Source organism: Lactuca serriola, chromosome 1 (genome assembly GCF_051521515.1).
Source record: "Lactuca serriola cultivar US96UC23 chromosome 1, Lser_US96UC23_V15, whole genome shotgun sequence".
Taxonomy (NCBI): domain Eukaryota; kingdom Viridiplantae; phylum Streptophyta; class Magnoliopsida; order Asterales; family Asteraceae; genus Lactuca; species Lactuca serriola.
The window spans coordinates 92,836,689-92,853,841 of record NC_136408.1 but is presented as its reverse complement, the minus strand read 5'-3'; the positions used below and the strand labels follow the sequence as shown (position 1 = coordinate 92,853,841).

General features: G+C 31.5%; 3 protein-coding genes across 3 annotated transcripts; all 3 read right to left on the bottom strand.

Moving 5' to 3' along the window:
• Nucleotides 1-2,287: 2,287 nt before the first annotated feature.
• LOC145095190 (ubiquitin-associated (UBA)/TS-N domain-containing protein) lies at nt 2,288-5,415 on the bottom strand. Its single transcript, XM_079033116.1, has 12 exons — nt 5,106-5,415; nt 4,853-5,003; nt 4,589-4,684; nt 4,268-4,344; nt 4,016-4,095; nt 3,849-3,909; nt 3,534-3,601; nt 3,351-3,432; nt 3,158-3,241; nt 3,010-3,087; nt 2,802-2,921; nt 2,288-2,708 (listed from the first exon to the last, which is right to left on the bottom strand). The coding sequence occupies exons 1-12, from the start codon at nt 5,271-5,273 to the stop codon at nt 2,532-2,534; spliced, it is 1,242 nt and encodes a 413-aa protein (XP_078889242.1). The 5' UTR covers nt 5,274-5,415; the 3' UTR covers nt 2,288-2,531.
• A 4,947-nt stretch (nt 5,416-10,362) lies between these two features.
• On the bottom strand, nt 10,363-12,781 carry LOC145095183 (ER lumen protein-retaining receptor-like). The gene is made up of 6 exons (XM_079033109.1): nt 12,465-12,781; nt 11,573-11,838; nt 11,370-11,485; nt 11,078-11,151; nt 10,749-10,812; nt 10,363-10,639 (listed from the first exon to the last, which is right to left on the bottom strand). Exons 1-6 carry the CDS (start codon nt 12,553-12,555, stop codon nt 10,603-10,605), a joined length of 648 nt encoding a protein of 215 aa, XP_078889235.1. The 5' UTR covers nt 12,556-12,781; the 3' UTR covers nt 10,363-10,602.
• Nucleotides 12,782-13,741: 960 nt separating this feature from the next.
• On the bottom strand, nt 13,742-16,724 carry LOC145095180 (Carbohydrate-binding X8 domain superfamily protein). Its single transcript, XM_079033105.1, has 3 exons — nt 16,331-16,724; nt 16,184-16,217; nt 13,742-14,098 (listed from the first exon to the last, which is right to left on the bottom strand). Exons 1-3 carry the CDS (start codon nt 16,623-16,625, stop codon nt 13,843-13,845), a joined length of 585 nt encoding a protein of 194 aa, XP_078889231.1. The 5' UTR covers nt 16,626-16,724; the 3' UTR covers nt 13,742-13,842.
• Nucleotides 16,725-17,153: the final 429 nt, after the last annotated feature.

Genomic DNA, 17,153 nt, shown 5'->3' with positions numbered 1-17,153 from the left:
CATGATAACATTATTTCTATCAAATTATTCTTTTCATTGTCGTCTTGAAAATCTACCGTTATTTTTTTGGAACAACAGTAAGATCTTATCGAGAAGGACTAACGAGAGACAAGAAAAAGTATTCATACATCAAATTGTTTTGAAAACCAATGATATCGTTTGTAAGCCAAAAAAACTCATTTTAATCTATCTTTTAAGCCTACATGAAATACAAAAGAAATGAGTAACAATATTAGGAAAAAAAACATCATTTCTTGGTTTTGAAAAACCAAAAAGGGTCTCATTCCGAATCTCCATAAAGCCCAAAAAAAATGTTAGGTCGACTGTATCAAAGCAGTACTTGATAGTATTGGTACCCAACTAGTGATAGGTCGTCTTCAACGGGTCAAAAATCATGAGATTGTAAAAGGGTAATGTCCTACCATTTAAGCATTTTGTCTCGCTACTCTTTAACGAGAATGCATTTGATAAAGAGATGATATGTTGTCTCAGTCTCTTCTTCACAAATGGACAAAGCGTCCAAATCGACCATTATTGTTTTGATATTTTGGTTAAAGTCGATGACTAAATAATACAATTATATAGTCAAACATGCACACAATAGATAGTGAAAACATTTGAACCTAAGTCTATATATATATATATATATATATATATATATATATATATATATATATATATATATATATATATATATATATATATATATATATATACACACACATTTCTAACAAGGATACAAATCACTTGTCTTGTACAACCATTATTGATAAACGGGTAGAATTTATCCATAATAGCCACAAACTTACGTTTGTTATACAAGCAACATACTTTTACTAATATATAATAAAATTTACTTACAATTTTTTTACCAATAACAACATTACACTTACGGTTCTTGACCGGTAATAAGTAATAAATATAACAATTAGCATATCTTATCCGTATTGACAGTATAGTGTAGGTATGTTACTAGTATTGGTAAAAGAATACAAATAGCTTGTCATTATGGTAAAAAAAAATATTATTATCGGTAAAGACATGTAAGTAACCAAATTGCTATTATGGAGAGAAAACAAAATACATTGCCTATATTGGTAGCATAAGCTTAGCATATTTCAGTTCTCCTCCATTTGCATATTGGCAAAACTAGGGGTGTTATTTGGTTTGGTTTTTCGGTTTTCGGTTAAAACGGTTCGGTTTTTTCGGTTTTTTTACATTTTAAATTTAACCATAACCAAACCAAATAAGGTTCGGTTTAATCGGTTTCGGTTTATTCCGTTCAGTTTAACGGTTAAACCGAATAAAATTCAACACGTAAGAATAAATATTAAACTAAAAGAAAAAAGCTTACTAAACTATTACCAAACAAAGAAACTACATTAATATATAACATATCATATTCAAGTTGTAGTGATATGTTAATATAAGTTTAACTGTATATAAAAATGAAAGAAATGACTAAAGGTTATTTGGTTAATTTGTTTTTGCTTTTTAATACAAAATGTAAAACAATTATAACTTTATATTGGTTACTAACAAAAAAGACATGGAAATCTTAGTAACTAATCAATAAATTTATATATATAAAATGTTGATATATATATATATATATATATATATATATATATATATATATATATATATATATATATATATTCGGTTTTTTCGGTTTAACCAAAACAATAAAAATTTAGCCAAAAACCAAACCGAATAAGGTATCCTTATTCGGTTAACCAAACCAAATTAACCGAAAACCAAATAACCCGAACCAAATGAACCAAAATTCATTTGGTTCGGTTTGGTTATTCGGTTTTGGTTTTTTATGACACCCCTAGGCAAAAGGCTTATCATTATGTTAGATATTTAGTGAAATATGATTAAACATCAACATAATATGATACAAATCAAGAGGCATTTGGCCTAACAGTATCAGGAAGTCACAAATAGATGCCTTTTAGCCAAAACTTTGAACGAAATGTATAGATTTAAGAATGAAATATCAATGTGTATATAAGTTGTTTAAAAAATAAAAAGATACAAAAATAGTCTCTCCCTTTTCTCAAGCTACTAAAACGCTATTTGAAGCTTTTTCTCTTTAACACTTCAGCTATACATAGTCGTTTCGTTTTTTACTTAATCTAGGCAAAATAATACAAGGGTTAAGCCAAAAAAAACATGGCTTAAATGCTTAATATATTAAGACGCCATCTCTTTACCTATTTTCCCTTCTTATTTTTTTTTCCACACATCTTATTTTGATCAAAGTTGATGAACATTGTTAAACTACTAAAATTATCTCATTCACTCAATTTATTGTGTTAAAAAAAGAGACATGCTAATGTATTCAACACTTTACTCAGACAGACATCATTACACATTAACCCAAAAAAAAAAAAAAAAAAAAAAAAAAAAAACAGTTGCAATCATGACTATTTTTAACAAAGTAGCTTTTCAAGAGTATTTAACACGAATCAATCCAAGATTGATGGTGTAATTAGTAAATTTAAAACACGAGATAAGATGAAAATTCAAAGTACCCCAAAAAAGGGATTATTTATGGCACTGTTCAATTCTGTTCCAGCTGAATTCAGCACTGCTCTGTCGATTTTGTCTCTAGCCAGAAACAAGAATTCCCCCCCTTCAATTTTTTCAAATCCACACAGCTCAAGAAACTTAATCCCACCTTCCAATTTCCCCACTCTATCCTGTTAAATGTAAAAAAAAATACCAATTTCTTTATTATAAGACAATTTTTTTTAAAGTGCAATAATTTTTTTTTTTTATAAAAGTTGTGAGACCTGAAAGGCAGCATTGGTAAGTCTGATCTTGCGGAATTTCTCTTCATCTGGCTTTGTTGCAGCATTCTTGATGTAAGTCAACAGGGTGTTGAATGCTGTCTTCACTTTTGCCTCGTCATCCTAGTATACATCAAACAGTTTAAATTAAAATATAAAATTAGCATATAACCTCAATACCCAATTTTATATATTTTCATTGTTTCTTTACCTTATTGCTTTGCTTAAGAGATCTTAAACACTCTCTCATTTGCTCAGATTTTGTTACAGGCCTGATCGGCAATGAACTCTGTAATTTAAAAAAAAAAAAAACAATATTTTTATTAAATGTTAAAATTTATAATATAAAAAAAAAATACCTTCTTTTCCTCAACTACAGGTGCAGAAGGTTTAGGTGCAGTGGGGTCTTCTGCAGGCAATCCAAGCTTCCTCCTCCTTTCGGCCTGGAAAAAATCATATATACAAAATTAGTTTCAGAAAAAAAAAATCATAAAAAACCAGATTTATAGTAATAATTAATTAATTATTAATGTTATATTAAGAATTTAAGACCTTATCTTCTTCCAACTTTTGTCTGATTTTTTCTCTAGCTCTTCTTTCCTCTTCTTTTTCTGCTTTACGCAAGGCTATAATACTGCAAAATACAATAAAAAAATTCCTTTAGGAGATAGGAATATAAAAATAAATATTTTGGAATAAAAAAATTAAAAAAAAAAAGAGAGAGAATGAAGTTACCGTTTTCTTTCATTTTCTTCCTCCATGCGTTTTGCTTCAAGTAGTTCCTTCCCAATTCGTATCCGCTCCTAAAGATAATTTTATATTAAGTACATGATGCAAAATGACGTAAATACCCTTCTACTTTATTAAAACTTAAAAGAGAAGAACAAATTACACATTCTACTTGGAATATTGGATGAAACTATGTTAAGACTTTCACTAAATGAAGGCCACTTTAAGAACCAAGAGTATATATGTATAATTTAACAAAATTTTACAAAACTGAAATTAAGTTTTGGGATTATTTATCTTTCAAGAAAAAGAAATAATTACCTTCTCTCTTTCTCTTTCCATTCTCTTTTCTTCCTCCTCTTTCTTTTTGCGTGCTCTCTCCCTTAAATATAAACAAAGACCAAAATATGAGTTAGCTAAAGAAGTAGAACAAAAAAATAAAACATTTTCATAATAAACGGATAAAGAAAGAAGAATAAAAATTATACTTCAGTTCTTGTGCTTTTGCTTTTCTTTCTTCAGGTGTAAGAGAAGGCTTGGAAGGCTCTGATTTACTCTTGGCAGACACCTTAGCAAAGAGTAACATAAAACTTAGTAAAAAAGTGAGCTTGCTAAATTATTTTCCCAATTGATACTATAAAAGAAACAGAAGTTTAAACAGATACATGTTAAATATTAATAAACTGATTTCTTGGAATAAGCAATGTTAAGTGAGTATGAGAGAAAGAGAGTAAGAGTACCAAAGGCATTTGATCTATGTCTGCATCTTCTTCATGTTCAACAATCCAATTTGCAGCAGCCTCAAGACTTGAGTTACCTAGAAATAAATGTGTTAGATAAAAGCAATATGTAAAAGCTAGGCTAAAAACTAATCAGACAATACTAAGCTGAATGAATTCGTATAAATATAAGTATAAAATACAAAGAACTGATAACCACTTAAGTGCTATATAGCAAAATTCCAATTCCATTAAGTATAGCAATCTTAGTTGAATAGTACAGAAGCATGGATAGAAATAGTCTGGAAAGAAACCTTGAATGAAAGACTTCAGCTCACTCACCAGAGAAATGAAGTGCCCGAGTTGATCTTTCCTTTGAGAAACCCATTGATTCAAGCTCCTCTAGTAGCTTTAAGTCAACATCAGGAACAACCATTTCTAAGAAAAAAACATGTAACAAAACTAGACATTAGCTGGGAAAATCATGAATGCATCAAATGGTTCTTATTACCAAAAACTTTCAGTGGAATCAACTCCAAATCTTCAGAAAGAATTGACAACTGGAACAAAAAACAATCAAGAACCAAAGAGGCAAATGTTTAGTACCCTCTGGTTCACCAGTAGTACTAGCATCCACCATATCCACATCATCGCTACTCTGATTCTTCGGAACCTCCAACGTAATCGGCTTCGCCGTCTCCGAAGTCTTGTCTGAAAATTCAGTATGTCCAGTCCTCTTGGTATGCAGATCACTCTCCTGATAGAAAGAAATAAGAAATCGACATCAGATATCTTCATCGATCAGCGATACATGGCAATCAAGTAGCTCATACAAAAACTAAATTACATAAATACGTACGGTTTTAGAGCGGCAGGGTTTGCCACAGGTGGAGCAGACTAGGTTAAGAACGGCTTCGGTCGATTCAGAGAAATCGGTATGCTTGGTGAGTTCTGCGTGTTCTTGTGCTTCTTCAACCGATTTCAGTAGAGTTCCGCAGTCTCCGCACTTGAGTGATACTCCTGCCATTGTTACACCAGCGGCGATAGCAGTTGCCGTTATGATTTTACGGCGATCTAGGGAGGCGTATATACGGTGGTTTGGATTTGGATTTGGAGTTTGGGAATATTGGGTTCGATTCGTTTACCCGTCGCTAGGCAAAGAACAATTCGGGCCTTTAATGTTTATATGATGAAACTGATACCCACCCGACCCGACCCGGATCAGTTTTTGATCTTTGTTTCTTCCCCAAGCCATCTTCCAATAATTCAATATGGTTCTGAGATAAACGAGATGAAGTTAATTTTATTAACAAGTTCTATTTCTAATTTAATTTTAAGGCAGCTTGAGGAGTGGTTGGATAAATTAATTTATAGTTTATTACTAGTTTATTGTTTATTAGCTGATTTTTAAGGATTCCTATCCAAATATTTAAACTTAGCTTATTTTGACAAGAATAAGCTTATTTTGACAAGAATAAGCATTAAGCAATAAATACATTTTTTTCTCTATTCAAACACTCTCTTAATATGGTATAAATATACAATAAGGTTTGATATGAAAAAAAACTCACTATAAACATATTATTCGTATTTATGATCATATGTTATGTTTTTTCATCTAAATATCATATAAAATAACATGTTATGTAGCTGCGATCTTTGAAAATTAAAATGAAGTTACAAATTTTAGTAGAGCTAATGTCATAAAGACCTTCAAGTTTGCACGAAATTATCGGATCTACCCAAAGTTCAAATTTATGTCCATTTTTTAACATCAAACTTGCATTAAATTGTTATTATTATTATTATTATTATTATTTTGCATATTCACCGGTTTCCCTTTAATCAACGGTTACCACTTGATTAGCTGGAAAGCTCGTTAATGTCATTTAGGAGAAAACCCCAATTCCATTAGGGATGTTAAAATGTCGCATCCCCATCCTCCCTCTATACCCCGATCACTTTTCACCTTTTCGTAAATCGTCGATTGAAATTTTTATACAGAGAGAATAAAACTTTACAAAAGAGGGTTTTCTTGGAGAAGATTCGGTAAAATTGTTCTTCAAAAGGTAAGGTTTTTACAGGTTATGATCTTTTTGTGTTTTCAACATTTCTTGAAATGGGTTCTTAAACTTATTGTGTTTATGCAGAAGTGTGTAATGGTTTCATCAGACAAAGGGTACGTTGACCCCTTTGCTAGCATACATGAACCATTTTTTGGCTTGAATGAAATGGATTTTGAGCTTCACGACAGTTACATGGACCACGAACCAGAGGAAGAATTTGTGACCTCACTTGATAAATGTAAGGATATCTTCCAAAATTTTCTATTAAGCGATGCAAACCTACACAATTCTAGTATGACAGATGAAATCAGAGCACAAGTGTACCATTCTCCTGATTGGCAGAGTGATGAAGACGAACAGGAGGTATGAAAAAACAACTATAGAATCCATGACCTAACCATCAAGTGTGACAAGATGGTACCAAAGCTTGGTAGCTTTGACATCCCCAAAATCACAGCCAGAAAAGACCGATTTTCATTTATGCTTTTTAAAATAATTTCAGAGTAAATCCTTTTGATTTAAAAGAGTTGCGGAATTTGTTCCCAAAACAAAACATGATAAAATAATATTTATCAAAGCATTTCATCAAGAGATGCATTTTCATTATATAATCAAAACTCGGGATGTCATGTTCCGATACAGACCATAAAGCATAAACGATAACATTACAAGTCATTCAACAAATATATACATATACAGACTTGTAAACAAAACAACTTGATGATTCAACCATCTTATACCCTCGCGTCACTACCTGTAATACAAATAAAACTGAGTGGGTCAGGCTTGGGAGCCTGGTGAGCATATAGGGTTTTCAACCCACAATAAATAAGTTATATTTAATTTCACCAACCAATCACTATCCCGATTACCCATTCTCGTTATCCTCACTAAATAAGTTATATTTAAAATAACATCTATCTCAAGGGACCTAATCTAGGATTTTCATCGGGACGGACATCACTGCTAAGGGGTTTCCTCAACAATAGATATCCTAAAGGCAACCATGAGGGGGATAGAGTACACCGGTGAACACATCGTTCACAACACCTACAGGTTATGAACTTGCTAGCGTTCCACCGGACTGTCTAGAAAGAGTCCGTGGTCGTTATCCACACTCCGCTGAATAACTAGATCAACAACAACAACAACAACATCGAGGCCTCTCATCTATTTATTACACACCAACTAGCTACCCATGTTCTACCCAACATATTAGTAGATAAAATATATATTTTCATACATAGTTTAATACCTGTATATCATTTTCATTCAATATATATTCCACATAACAGATGAGGCATACCCACATAACACGTATTTCACAGAAAGCAATTCAGATCTATGAGATGGAAGAGGGTGAACATACATTCACACACATAACAACAAATTCTACACATAACACGTATTTCGTATAAAAGACTCCATAATCATGCGTTAGAAGAAAGTAACTACACACTCACACATATAAACAACAATATACTTAATACACTCGAACCATACTTGTATTATTATCGTGTTTATGAAAGGTAGTATACACTCACTTGATCAGAAGACGATCGGACAGCACTACGACTTGCAGAAGTAGTAATCCACAGCAGATCTGGAAGATCTCCACAAAAATCGAACTTCTCGCGGGCAGAGCTTCGGCTCGGGAACCGCACTTCTCGGGATCTTCGGGATCTCGGGACTTGCCTCGGGGCTCGAGAATAATATCGGGGCTTCGGGGTATTTTTGGCACGCAAAACGATGCAAAACATGAGAGAGAAGAGAAGAAATTGGCAAAAGACTCGGCTGCCTTCGGATCCTATTTATAGGAGGCTGGAGCCTCGGAGTACGCGGGGCGTACAGGCGTACGCGGGGCGTACTGGCCTCCGAAGTCGTCACTGCATGCGTCATCCGAAATGTCGACACTCTTCGGAGTACGCGGGGCCTACGTCGGATCGGACTGGTGACTCCCCCTTCGGATAATGCCGGATTTTTCAATTAAAAATAAATACAATTTATTTATCAAACTTCGGAAATTCATATCTTCTTCATACGAACTCCGTTTTCGACGTTCTTTACATCCACGGAAAGGTGAGACTACGCTCTACAACTTTCGTTTAGACTCCGTCGGCTAATTTTAACTTTATTTTTATTATTTATTTTTAATAGGCCGCGACAGAAACTTTCGTTATAAATTCATAACTTCTTCGTTTGACGTCCGTTCTCGCCTAACTTTTTATCGCTTCGATACCAACAACGAGACCTTCGATCCTCGTTTAGATTTCTTCGGCTAAAAACCGCTCGATCTCAAATCGAGTATTTCAGGCTGCATACCGCTAAGTCGAAACTTCAGAAAATCGTAACTTCCTCATACGAAGTCAGATTTGGGCGTTCTTTATATATTCGGAAACCTCGTTTCAACTACTACAACATTATCCAAATATATCAAGTTTATTTTACACTTAAATTTTGACGCTTATTTTTTTTATTCTCAATTAATCAGATCACATAATTAAGCAATTAAGCACAAAACACATAATGCTCAAATAATACATTCTTATTATTTCAAAACGGGTTACAAAGGTTAACCTAGACTATTACATTGCTAAAAATGGCAAGCCCGGAAACACAGGCGTTACAGTAGCATCTTTGAATCCCCTACACAGCTGAAGTTTTGTGTCACCAATTATGCCGTGCCACATGGTTATAAAAATCTACTTTGAAAAATGTGATATTAAAAAAATTGTAGCTAGATGTGGCAAGGAAAGATCTTTTCATATCAAAACTATGAATGGTGACCATAAATGTTCTAGACAGTTTAAGTTTGGGTTCATTGTTTCCCCTAAATGGATTGGAAGACATTATGTGACTGAAATTGCAAACAAGTCAAAGATGAAACTTCAGAATTGATTGATGACATCAAACAAAGGTATAGGTATGTGGTATATATAAGACAAGTTAGAAAGGAAAGGAAATGGGCTAAAAATTTCATTGAAGGTAAACCCACTGAGCATTATGCAAGGATATGGGATTATGCCTAAGAATTGTTAAGGTAAAACCCAGGGTCCACATGTCAAGTTGGTGTAACAACCGATCCAGATGGAAAGAATTATTCTCATAGGTTTTACATTTGTTTCAAAGCATTAAGTGTTAGTTGGAAAAGAGGGGGTAAGAGAGTAATTGGGCTTGATGGGTTCTTTCTAAAGGGTCCGGTAAAGGATGAACTACTAACATCCATTGGTAGAGATGCCAACAACCAGGTTTATCCAATTGCTAGAGTCGTTGTTGATGTGGAAAATAAGTCCAACTAGACTTGGTTTCTTGAGCTCCTCGGTGCTGATCTAGACCTTATTGATGACATGGGTTTGGTAGTTATATCAGATCAACATAAAGTAAGTTCTTTATAAATTATGAATCATTTTCTAATTATCTATAAATACTTATCTATATGATGGTTTTTGTATAGGGTTTATTGCAATTTGTTAAAGATATATTACCACATGTGGAGCACAGGTAATGTGCTCGACACATATACACAAATTTTAGAAAAGCTTACATTGGATTGGAGTTCAAGAAGCTTTTTGGGGCTATAGTTATGAGTTGTGTTGAAGGTGATTTCAAGAGACACATGGACGCAATTAAAAAGCTCAATCCTGGTGCATATGAGCTTCTGATGTCCAAAGAACCCCAAACATGGTGTAGAGCTAATATGAGTACATAGTATGCTTGTTAGGCAATAAAGAATGGTATATGCTTCAACTCCATCATTAAACATCTATCTTCCTCCATCAAAAACATAACAAGAGCATAAATTTATAAGCCAAAACGAAAAGTTGGCTCAAACAAGTTTTTTTTTTGTCAAATATCAGGGTCTTTTAGAAAAAAAAAAAAGTTGGGTTCCTTGAAATTTGTTTTGTCGCCAAAGAATAAAAAAATACGTCTTTTTGAAAAAGAAAAAAAAAAGTTTAGATTTAAAACTAATTTTTTTTTTTTTTTTTTGAAATGTTAACACATGTGTGCTACCTACAAACAAAATCAAAAGATCTTACAAGCCACAAGTGATATCAATAAAAAAGAATGCACACTTGCATTATATATTGAAGATTGAAGATATGAAACGACCAGTCAACCCAAAAGGAATACTATATAATCACTCATACATATAAGGTCCCTTTTTTTTGTGGTCTTACATCCCCATTCTCGAAAATTGCTAAAAAACCACATAACCATTTAAAATAAAACTAAAAGAATGAAATTGTCCTACATTCTTCTTCCAACTACATTCATCAAAAAAAGACAACTTCAAGCTGGTAATTGGAGCCTTACATTGTTCTTCCAACTACATTCATCAAAAAAAAAAATTAAAAGTTAGTTTTTTAGAAGATCTTGTATTGTAGTGATTGTTAATTGGTTATGTTTTCTTGAAATATTGATGATGTGGCACTTACCTTTCAAAGTAGTAATAGAAGAAATCAGCATATAGCAATGTCTGGACTACCCCTGCTATCCATGCTGCAACACCAAAGGCAGAATTAGATAATGTTTGGTATCACGGAATTGGAAAAAGGAATGGAATCGTTCATTCCGTTGGAATGATAACAAAAAAAGCTGTAGTATTAATCTCTGATCCATTTTATATAGAATAGTTTTAAAATTCTTGCATTGTATATAACACAAATATTCATATAAAGTTCATATGAAAATGTAAGGCCGATATAATTTGTGTGTGTGTGTGTGTGTGTGAGAGAGAGAGAGAGAGAGAGAGAGAGAGACATACTGATCCAATGGACAAAATGTGGTTCAGTGAAGTAACGATAGATCCAGTTAAAAATGTATAAACCTCGGTATGCTCTGCAAAAGGCCAATAATATTAGGTTTCTTTACATAAAATAGCTACATATTTTAATCTTTTTGTTCAAATTACAATGTTTTTTTAAGAAAAAGATTGAACATACAAAGCTGTAATAGAAAAAAGATAAAGTGAGTTGCTATAAGTCTATAACTTATAATACACAAACAAACAAAAGTATTTCCAATCAAGAAAACGAAAGAAATTAGAAATTGATTACCCAAGAAGAAAAACATATTGTCCAGTCAAGTTATCAATGTTTCTAGTTCTTTGCAGCAATACCAGTTGTGGAAGAATTGCAACTGCTTCCAAATATAATGAAAATGTCCACATTACCTATAAAAAAATGGTGGCTTTTTGCATGATGAGTTGAAAGTTGAGTGAAATATCTAATATTTGAATGGAAAAATGTTTCTTTTTTACCTCTTTAAAAGTGAACTTCTCGTGTACAAATAGGGCCAAAAGCATACAAGGAATCATGAGGAGATAATGGCGAAAGGTGTCTTGATCTTTATCATATGATCTACGAACAACTCTGTGGTGTCTTATGTACCACACAATAGAGAAAGAGCTTCCTAGAAAGATTAACTTCATCACAGTATTGTATACTGAGATAAAGTCAGTAACTATATCCAAGTAGCGAGTAGCAAAGACAAGTGCATACAGTTCCTGAGTCTTCAATGATACCCCTGTATGTAAAAGAATTAAGAGATCAAAGATAGTTGCATGTATTTGTGTATACAGTTTTCATCCATTCTCCATTAATGGAAATGTTACGTGATCAACTGAATTTGAGATGAACAATGAAAAGGAAGTGAGAAATTCATCTTGGACAAACAACTAAACATGTTAGCATTCTCCGTTAATGAAGACGTTAAATGATCAAAGGAATTTATGAACGTTATATGACAAATTGACAACTGAAAGTTCTTAACAAGTCCCATGTTAGGTCATCTGACATTGCAGAGTCTATTTTGTCTTGTAAATCGCAAGGATATGATATTAGGTGAATTTAGAAGGAATCGCACTCTGTATAATCCATAATGAACCGAAAATGATGTTAACAAATAGCAGAAGGTAATAGAAGAAGCTGAACCTCTCTCATTTCATCTATATGCTACAAATTCAGTACAACCACAATTTTCATCAACGAGTAATCTAAAAAACCACATCGCCTACAAATCGATCACCTCGTGAATCCTTCGAGTCCGAAAACCCACAATTTCAAATTAAGGAAGGAAAAAAAATGAAGCAAAAACCTAATATCATCAGCTGTTCAGGAACTGCTCATTGAACATTAAACAAGGAAGGGTACCAGCGCATGATTTGATGGTGTGGATCTTGAGCAGTAATACAAGGACACTCGCCAAATGCGTCATGTCCCCTGCAAGTCTGAATATATTCATGTTTCTCTCTGTGTTTTTGGGGCTCTGAAGAAAAGAAATCAATCGTCAAAAACTCGAACAGATCTGCTTGGAAGAATGATTTCAAACAGATCTCCCCGATTGATCCAAACAGACGAAAAAATCGTTTTGTCCCTGCGATTATCTGAGCTCGGTGTTCGTGCGTGTGGAGATTGGGGGATGCGAGATGAATCGGGTCGGTTTTTTTAGGTTCGCAGAATAACAAAAGAATCAGTTACGGATTGGAAGTGGTTGATAGATAAGTTTAAAGTTTCCCTTAATTTTGAAGTTTCCATTTTTACAAAATGACCCCAACTATTTCATATTTTTTCATTTACTTCCCTCCATATTTAAAATATTTTTTAGAAATATTATTTTCCAAAAGTTTCTTCATTTCTAATTATGTACCACATTTTTATATTGGGTTAATTTATATTCATACAATTTAATGACATAAGATTGTTATTATACTGAAATTAATACTCCAATTAAATTATCAATATTAACGTATATATCTCATATTAATTTAGCTAAAATTAATAATGAATAACATTCGTTTCGACTTTTCTTTGTTATTCGACATTGATGTTGGTTATTTTTTATCGATAGATTTTGTTATAAATAAATAAGTAAAATTTTATAATATTATTTGCACAGATAATATTCGATGGACAATCTTTGTTATAAAAACAAATTTCAGAGAAAAAAAATGTGTCATCAATAACTCCATCCACGATGTACAATTTGTACCCTTAAACAAATATTTGTCATACCTATTTGAAAATTCAAAATAGACTACATTTAGATTGATAAATTTAAATCCATGAGAGCTTTAATAAGAAGCTCTTGAGAATTCATGAAATCTTTTGTTTAAGATTTGACGTCATATATCTTGTTCTATAAATATTGTGACGTTAGTTGTAAGCCTAACAGGTAAAAACATCTACCGATGACGTTTACCTTTTTAAATGATAAAATTGAATATGATATTCTCTTTATTTGAAAAAATTGATTATAATTGGTATCAAAAACATCAAATTGATATTATTTTGTACAAAGAATCGTCTGTTTGCGTTTGATGGCATAAAATAATGATCCAATATTTATGTTGCAACATATCTTCTTTCAAAATGTGACTAATTATAACCAATGAATTGAACTCAACGAACTTTCAACAAAAACCAACCACTGAACAAGATCAAACAGATAAATAAAAACAATACCAGACATATACTTCCATATATTACAACAAAATTGTCCTAGATCCTCTAACTTATGTGACATATTACGCTATAAAAACATCAATAGGTTGAACACTAAAAAGCTTATGTTTAGAAGCAATATTCTTGAAATAGAAGCGTTTGTTAAAGATTTAACATTTGACCCGACAGCCAATGTGGGTACCGTGCCAATCGGATTAAACCCTCTGCCACTCCCAAAAAGCGGTATGGTGGTGGATGGCGGTGGTGGTGTAACGGCTGAAATAGGAGTATTGATTGTTGTACTGGCTTCTCCTCCGGGTGTAGGTATACTTCCTCCTGCAGTGCTGACGATAAAAAAACACAGTAAAAGTAATGTCTATAAGTTGGCTAAATTTCATATAAAACTCTCTAGTTTTATTTTTGTTTAACCATAATATTGTTTTACAAATTTAATAGGTGAGACTCTATCAACCACAATATAAAACTTTAAATTATACAAGAATGGTGTCGTTGAGATTTTTGATAATTCTACTCTAAATTACAGGTGTCAATCTAAAGCTTAAACCTTCGACATTTAAAAAAAGAAAAACCTTTTTTCAATAAATCTAATACCTTGGTCTACTAACGCTTTGAAAACATTCTTTTTATTTTATTGTTTCGAACTAAATATAATATTTTATGCATATTTTCGACCGAATTGCATTTCGATCTCATGTGAAAGGAAATGAACATTCCATCAAAAGTGATTTGACCGGTCAAAGATAATGTGGGACCGATTTAAAGAAATTGTGGGCCAATCACAATCATTTCTCATATTCACTTTTAGTTTTTAATCATGTTCGTCTCCTTTTTTTCTGGAAAGTGATAGAAATAAGAATAAAGTCATCATTACATTCGAAAATCATTCTTTTTGCGTATACAATACACAAATTTAATTCAGAAGTTATTTTTAATCAAAAAGTACATTAATTTGATAAATAATCAAATGTTCGTTACTTCATATATCAATTAAATTTACTTACAAAAGTAAAGAAGTTTTATATGAGCAAAAAGGTTTCTAACTAGTAAACTTATCCCCCTAATAAATAAATAAAGATATTTTTTTTATCATATGTCATATTTTCATTTATTTTGCTACATATAATTTTGTGGTATTTTAAATTAATTTTTATTCTACATGTCATTTTATGGTTTTTTCATTTTATTAAATTATAGATAGTATTATATTCAATAATAAATATATATCAATTTCAATAATAAACTTTCTTTCCAATTTTAAAATTATCAAATTAAAGATTCATTAATTTTCTTTATTTATTTATCTAAATTATTTGTTTAAATTTAAAAGAAAAAAATACTTTAATTTTTATAATTCAATATTTTATTTTTCTTATAAATTCATACTTTTTAAATGTTTAGAATTTTATATTTATTTATTTATTTTTTAAATAAACTCATATAATACATGTGTCTCACACCTAGTTACTTATAAATTAACATTCATTCAATATGTCAAATTTCATAAAAATCATTTAATAGTTATTTTTTAAATTAATATAACTTTTTTTTTCTGGTTAAACACTTCAAGTTTGTTTTCTTTAAACATTGCAAATGTTATTCGGTAATGAATTAAAAAACGTTTTGGAAGATTATTATTTTTTAGTTGTTATTGCTATCATGGTTAAATCATAGAAAATAGTAACTATTTCTTAAATGATTAAATCAGAAAAATATTACATTTTATAGAATTTGGTCTTGTTTATACTAAAAAATAGAAAAAGATACTATGTATCCTATTTCCTAGATTAAGCAAGTGCAACAATTATGCATAGCTAGATATGTTAAAAAAACCAATGGCTCAAAATAGTCTTTTTTTAGATATGGTGTAATATGCATAGTTAGCTATGTTTAACAAATAAATGCAAGTAAATTACAAACATATTATATAAAAAGACCATACATACCTTGATTGTAGTTTTCGGATTTTTCAAAAAAAAATTTTGTTATTATCCAAAAGCAACGTATACATAATATGTAAATTTAATATAAACATATATTTATGTTATTAAAATCTAACATCAATGTATAATTAGAATTTAATATAAGTATATATTTAATTATTTATATACAATTATTTGCACGAATTGATCGTATAGTATAATAAATTTTTAGATTTGTTATCACTCTAAAATGAATTAACACATTTATCCTCCAAATCACAATGTCATTACTCATTAATACAAATAAGCGTGGCATGCAAGTTTGATTTATCACCAAAACAACTATTTTTGTAATATTTTTAAACATTTTGGTCCATTTAAAAAAAATCTGTATCTTAAATGTATATAATTACCATAAATATATTAAATCAAATAAATTAAAATCCTATGATGATCTTGATTATACCAACATGAAATGAGATTTATTACCTTGGAGAAGCTGGATAAACGCAGGATCCATAACCTTTAGAACATGAAATGAATACAACAAATTACTTAAGAAAAAAATTGAAAAAAAAATGTTTGAATTTTCTGTTAGAGAATTGATAAATGAGAGAATCGTGAAATTGAACTAACTTGGATCGGTTTTAGCAATAGTGGCGGTGCCGGCGAAGTCACAAGATCCGGCAGCCATGGATCTGCGCATGTAATAGCTGTTGAAGGCGTAGGAGGCGTGAGCTTGTATGGTGTTCGGAAGAAAACACAGTCCATTTTGCTGTATTGGTGCGCAATCGGCTCCAGCACCACAGGCGTAGTCGAGTGCCGCCTGTAATGCCTCCCTTGAAGCTTCGCTTCTGACGACGCACCACATCGCCGCCGTGATCCGGCCATATAAGATAACCAGCACCACCGCCTGGTAGAGAATCTCCATTTTGAGAGAGCGTTTTTGAGGTAAAGCGAGACAACTAGTGAGAGTCACGCTTGTGTGTGTGTGTGTTGATAAAAGGAGTCGAGGTGGTGGGACGAATATATGTTCGTTTGCTACGGTTTAAAATAGAAATAAATCTACAAACACAATTAAATAGTAGTATATTTATATATTTATAGATACACAAAATGTCTTATTTTTTACTCACAATATACAACCTTCTTCTTCTTCTTATTATTATTATTATTATTATTATTATTATTATTATTATTATTATTATAAACATTATATTGATTGAAACCATCAATGTATTATACATTTATACTGATTGAAACCATCAATGTATTAAAATGTATTAATGCAATGTCAATATTATTTAAATATCGTAATATCCATATAATTATCACTTTAAATTCTCAAACAAATATTATAATTATTTGGACCGATGTGGTGTAGATGGATTCTGGAGTTATTAAGACCTACTAGGGCCTTTATTTTGGTTGACGGATTTCCTACCGATGATTTTAAATT

What these genes read in the sequence shown, in the direction of transcription:
- LOC145095190 (XM_079033116.1), bottom strand. Translation starts at nt 5,273, where the DNA reads ATGGCAGGAGTATCACTCAAGTGCGGAGACTGCGGAACTCTACTGAAA. An exon ending in TACTACTGGTGAACCAGAGG is followed by an intron (nt 4,685 to 4,852) that starts GTACTAAACATT and finishes TTTTTTTCTTAG; the next exon opens with AAATGGTTGTTCCTGATGTT. An exon ending in AAAAGTTGGAAGAAGATAAG is followed by an intron (nt 3,242 to 3,350) that starts GTCTTAAATTCT and finishes GATTTTTTCCAG; the next exon opens with GCCGAAAGGAGGAGGAAGCT.
- LOC145095183 (XM_079033109.1), bottom strand. Translation starts at nt 12,555, where the DNA reads ATGAATATATTCAGACTTGCAGGGGACATGACGCATTTGGCGAGTGTC. An exon ending in AGAAGTTCACTTTTAAAGAG is followed by an intron (nt 11,486 to 11,572) that starts GTAAAAAAGAAA and finishes ATTTTTTTATAG; the next exon opens with GTAATGTGGACATTTTCATT. An exon ending in TTCTATTACTACTTTGAAAG is followed by an intron (nt 10,640 to 10,748) that starts GTAAGTGCCACA and finishes TGATGAATGTAG; the next exon opens with TTGGAAGAACAATGTAAGGC.
- LOC145095180 (XM_079033105.1), bottom strand. Translation starts at nt 16,625, where the DNA reads ATGGAGATTCTCTACCAGGCGGTGGTGCTGGTTATCTTATATGGCCGG. An exon ending in TATTGCTAAAACCGATCCAA is followed by an intron (nt 16,218 to 16,330) that starts GTTAGTTCAATT and finishes CATGTTCTAAAG; the next exon opens with GTTATGGATCCTGCGTTTAT. An exon ending in GTTTATCCAGCTTCTCCAAG is followed by an intron (nt 14,099 to 16,183) that starts GTAATAAATCTC and finishes TTTTATCGTCAG; the next exon opens with CACTGCAGGAGGAAGTATAC.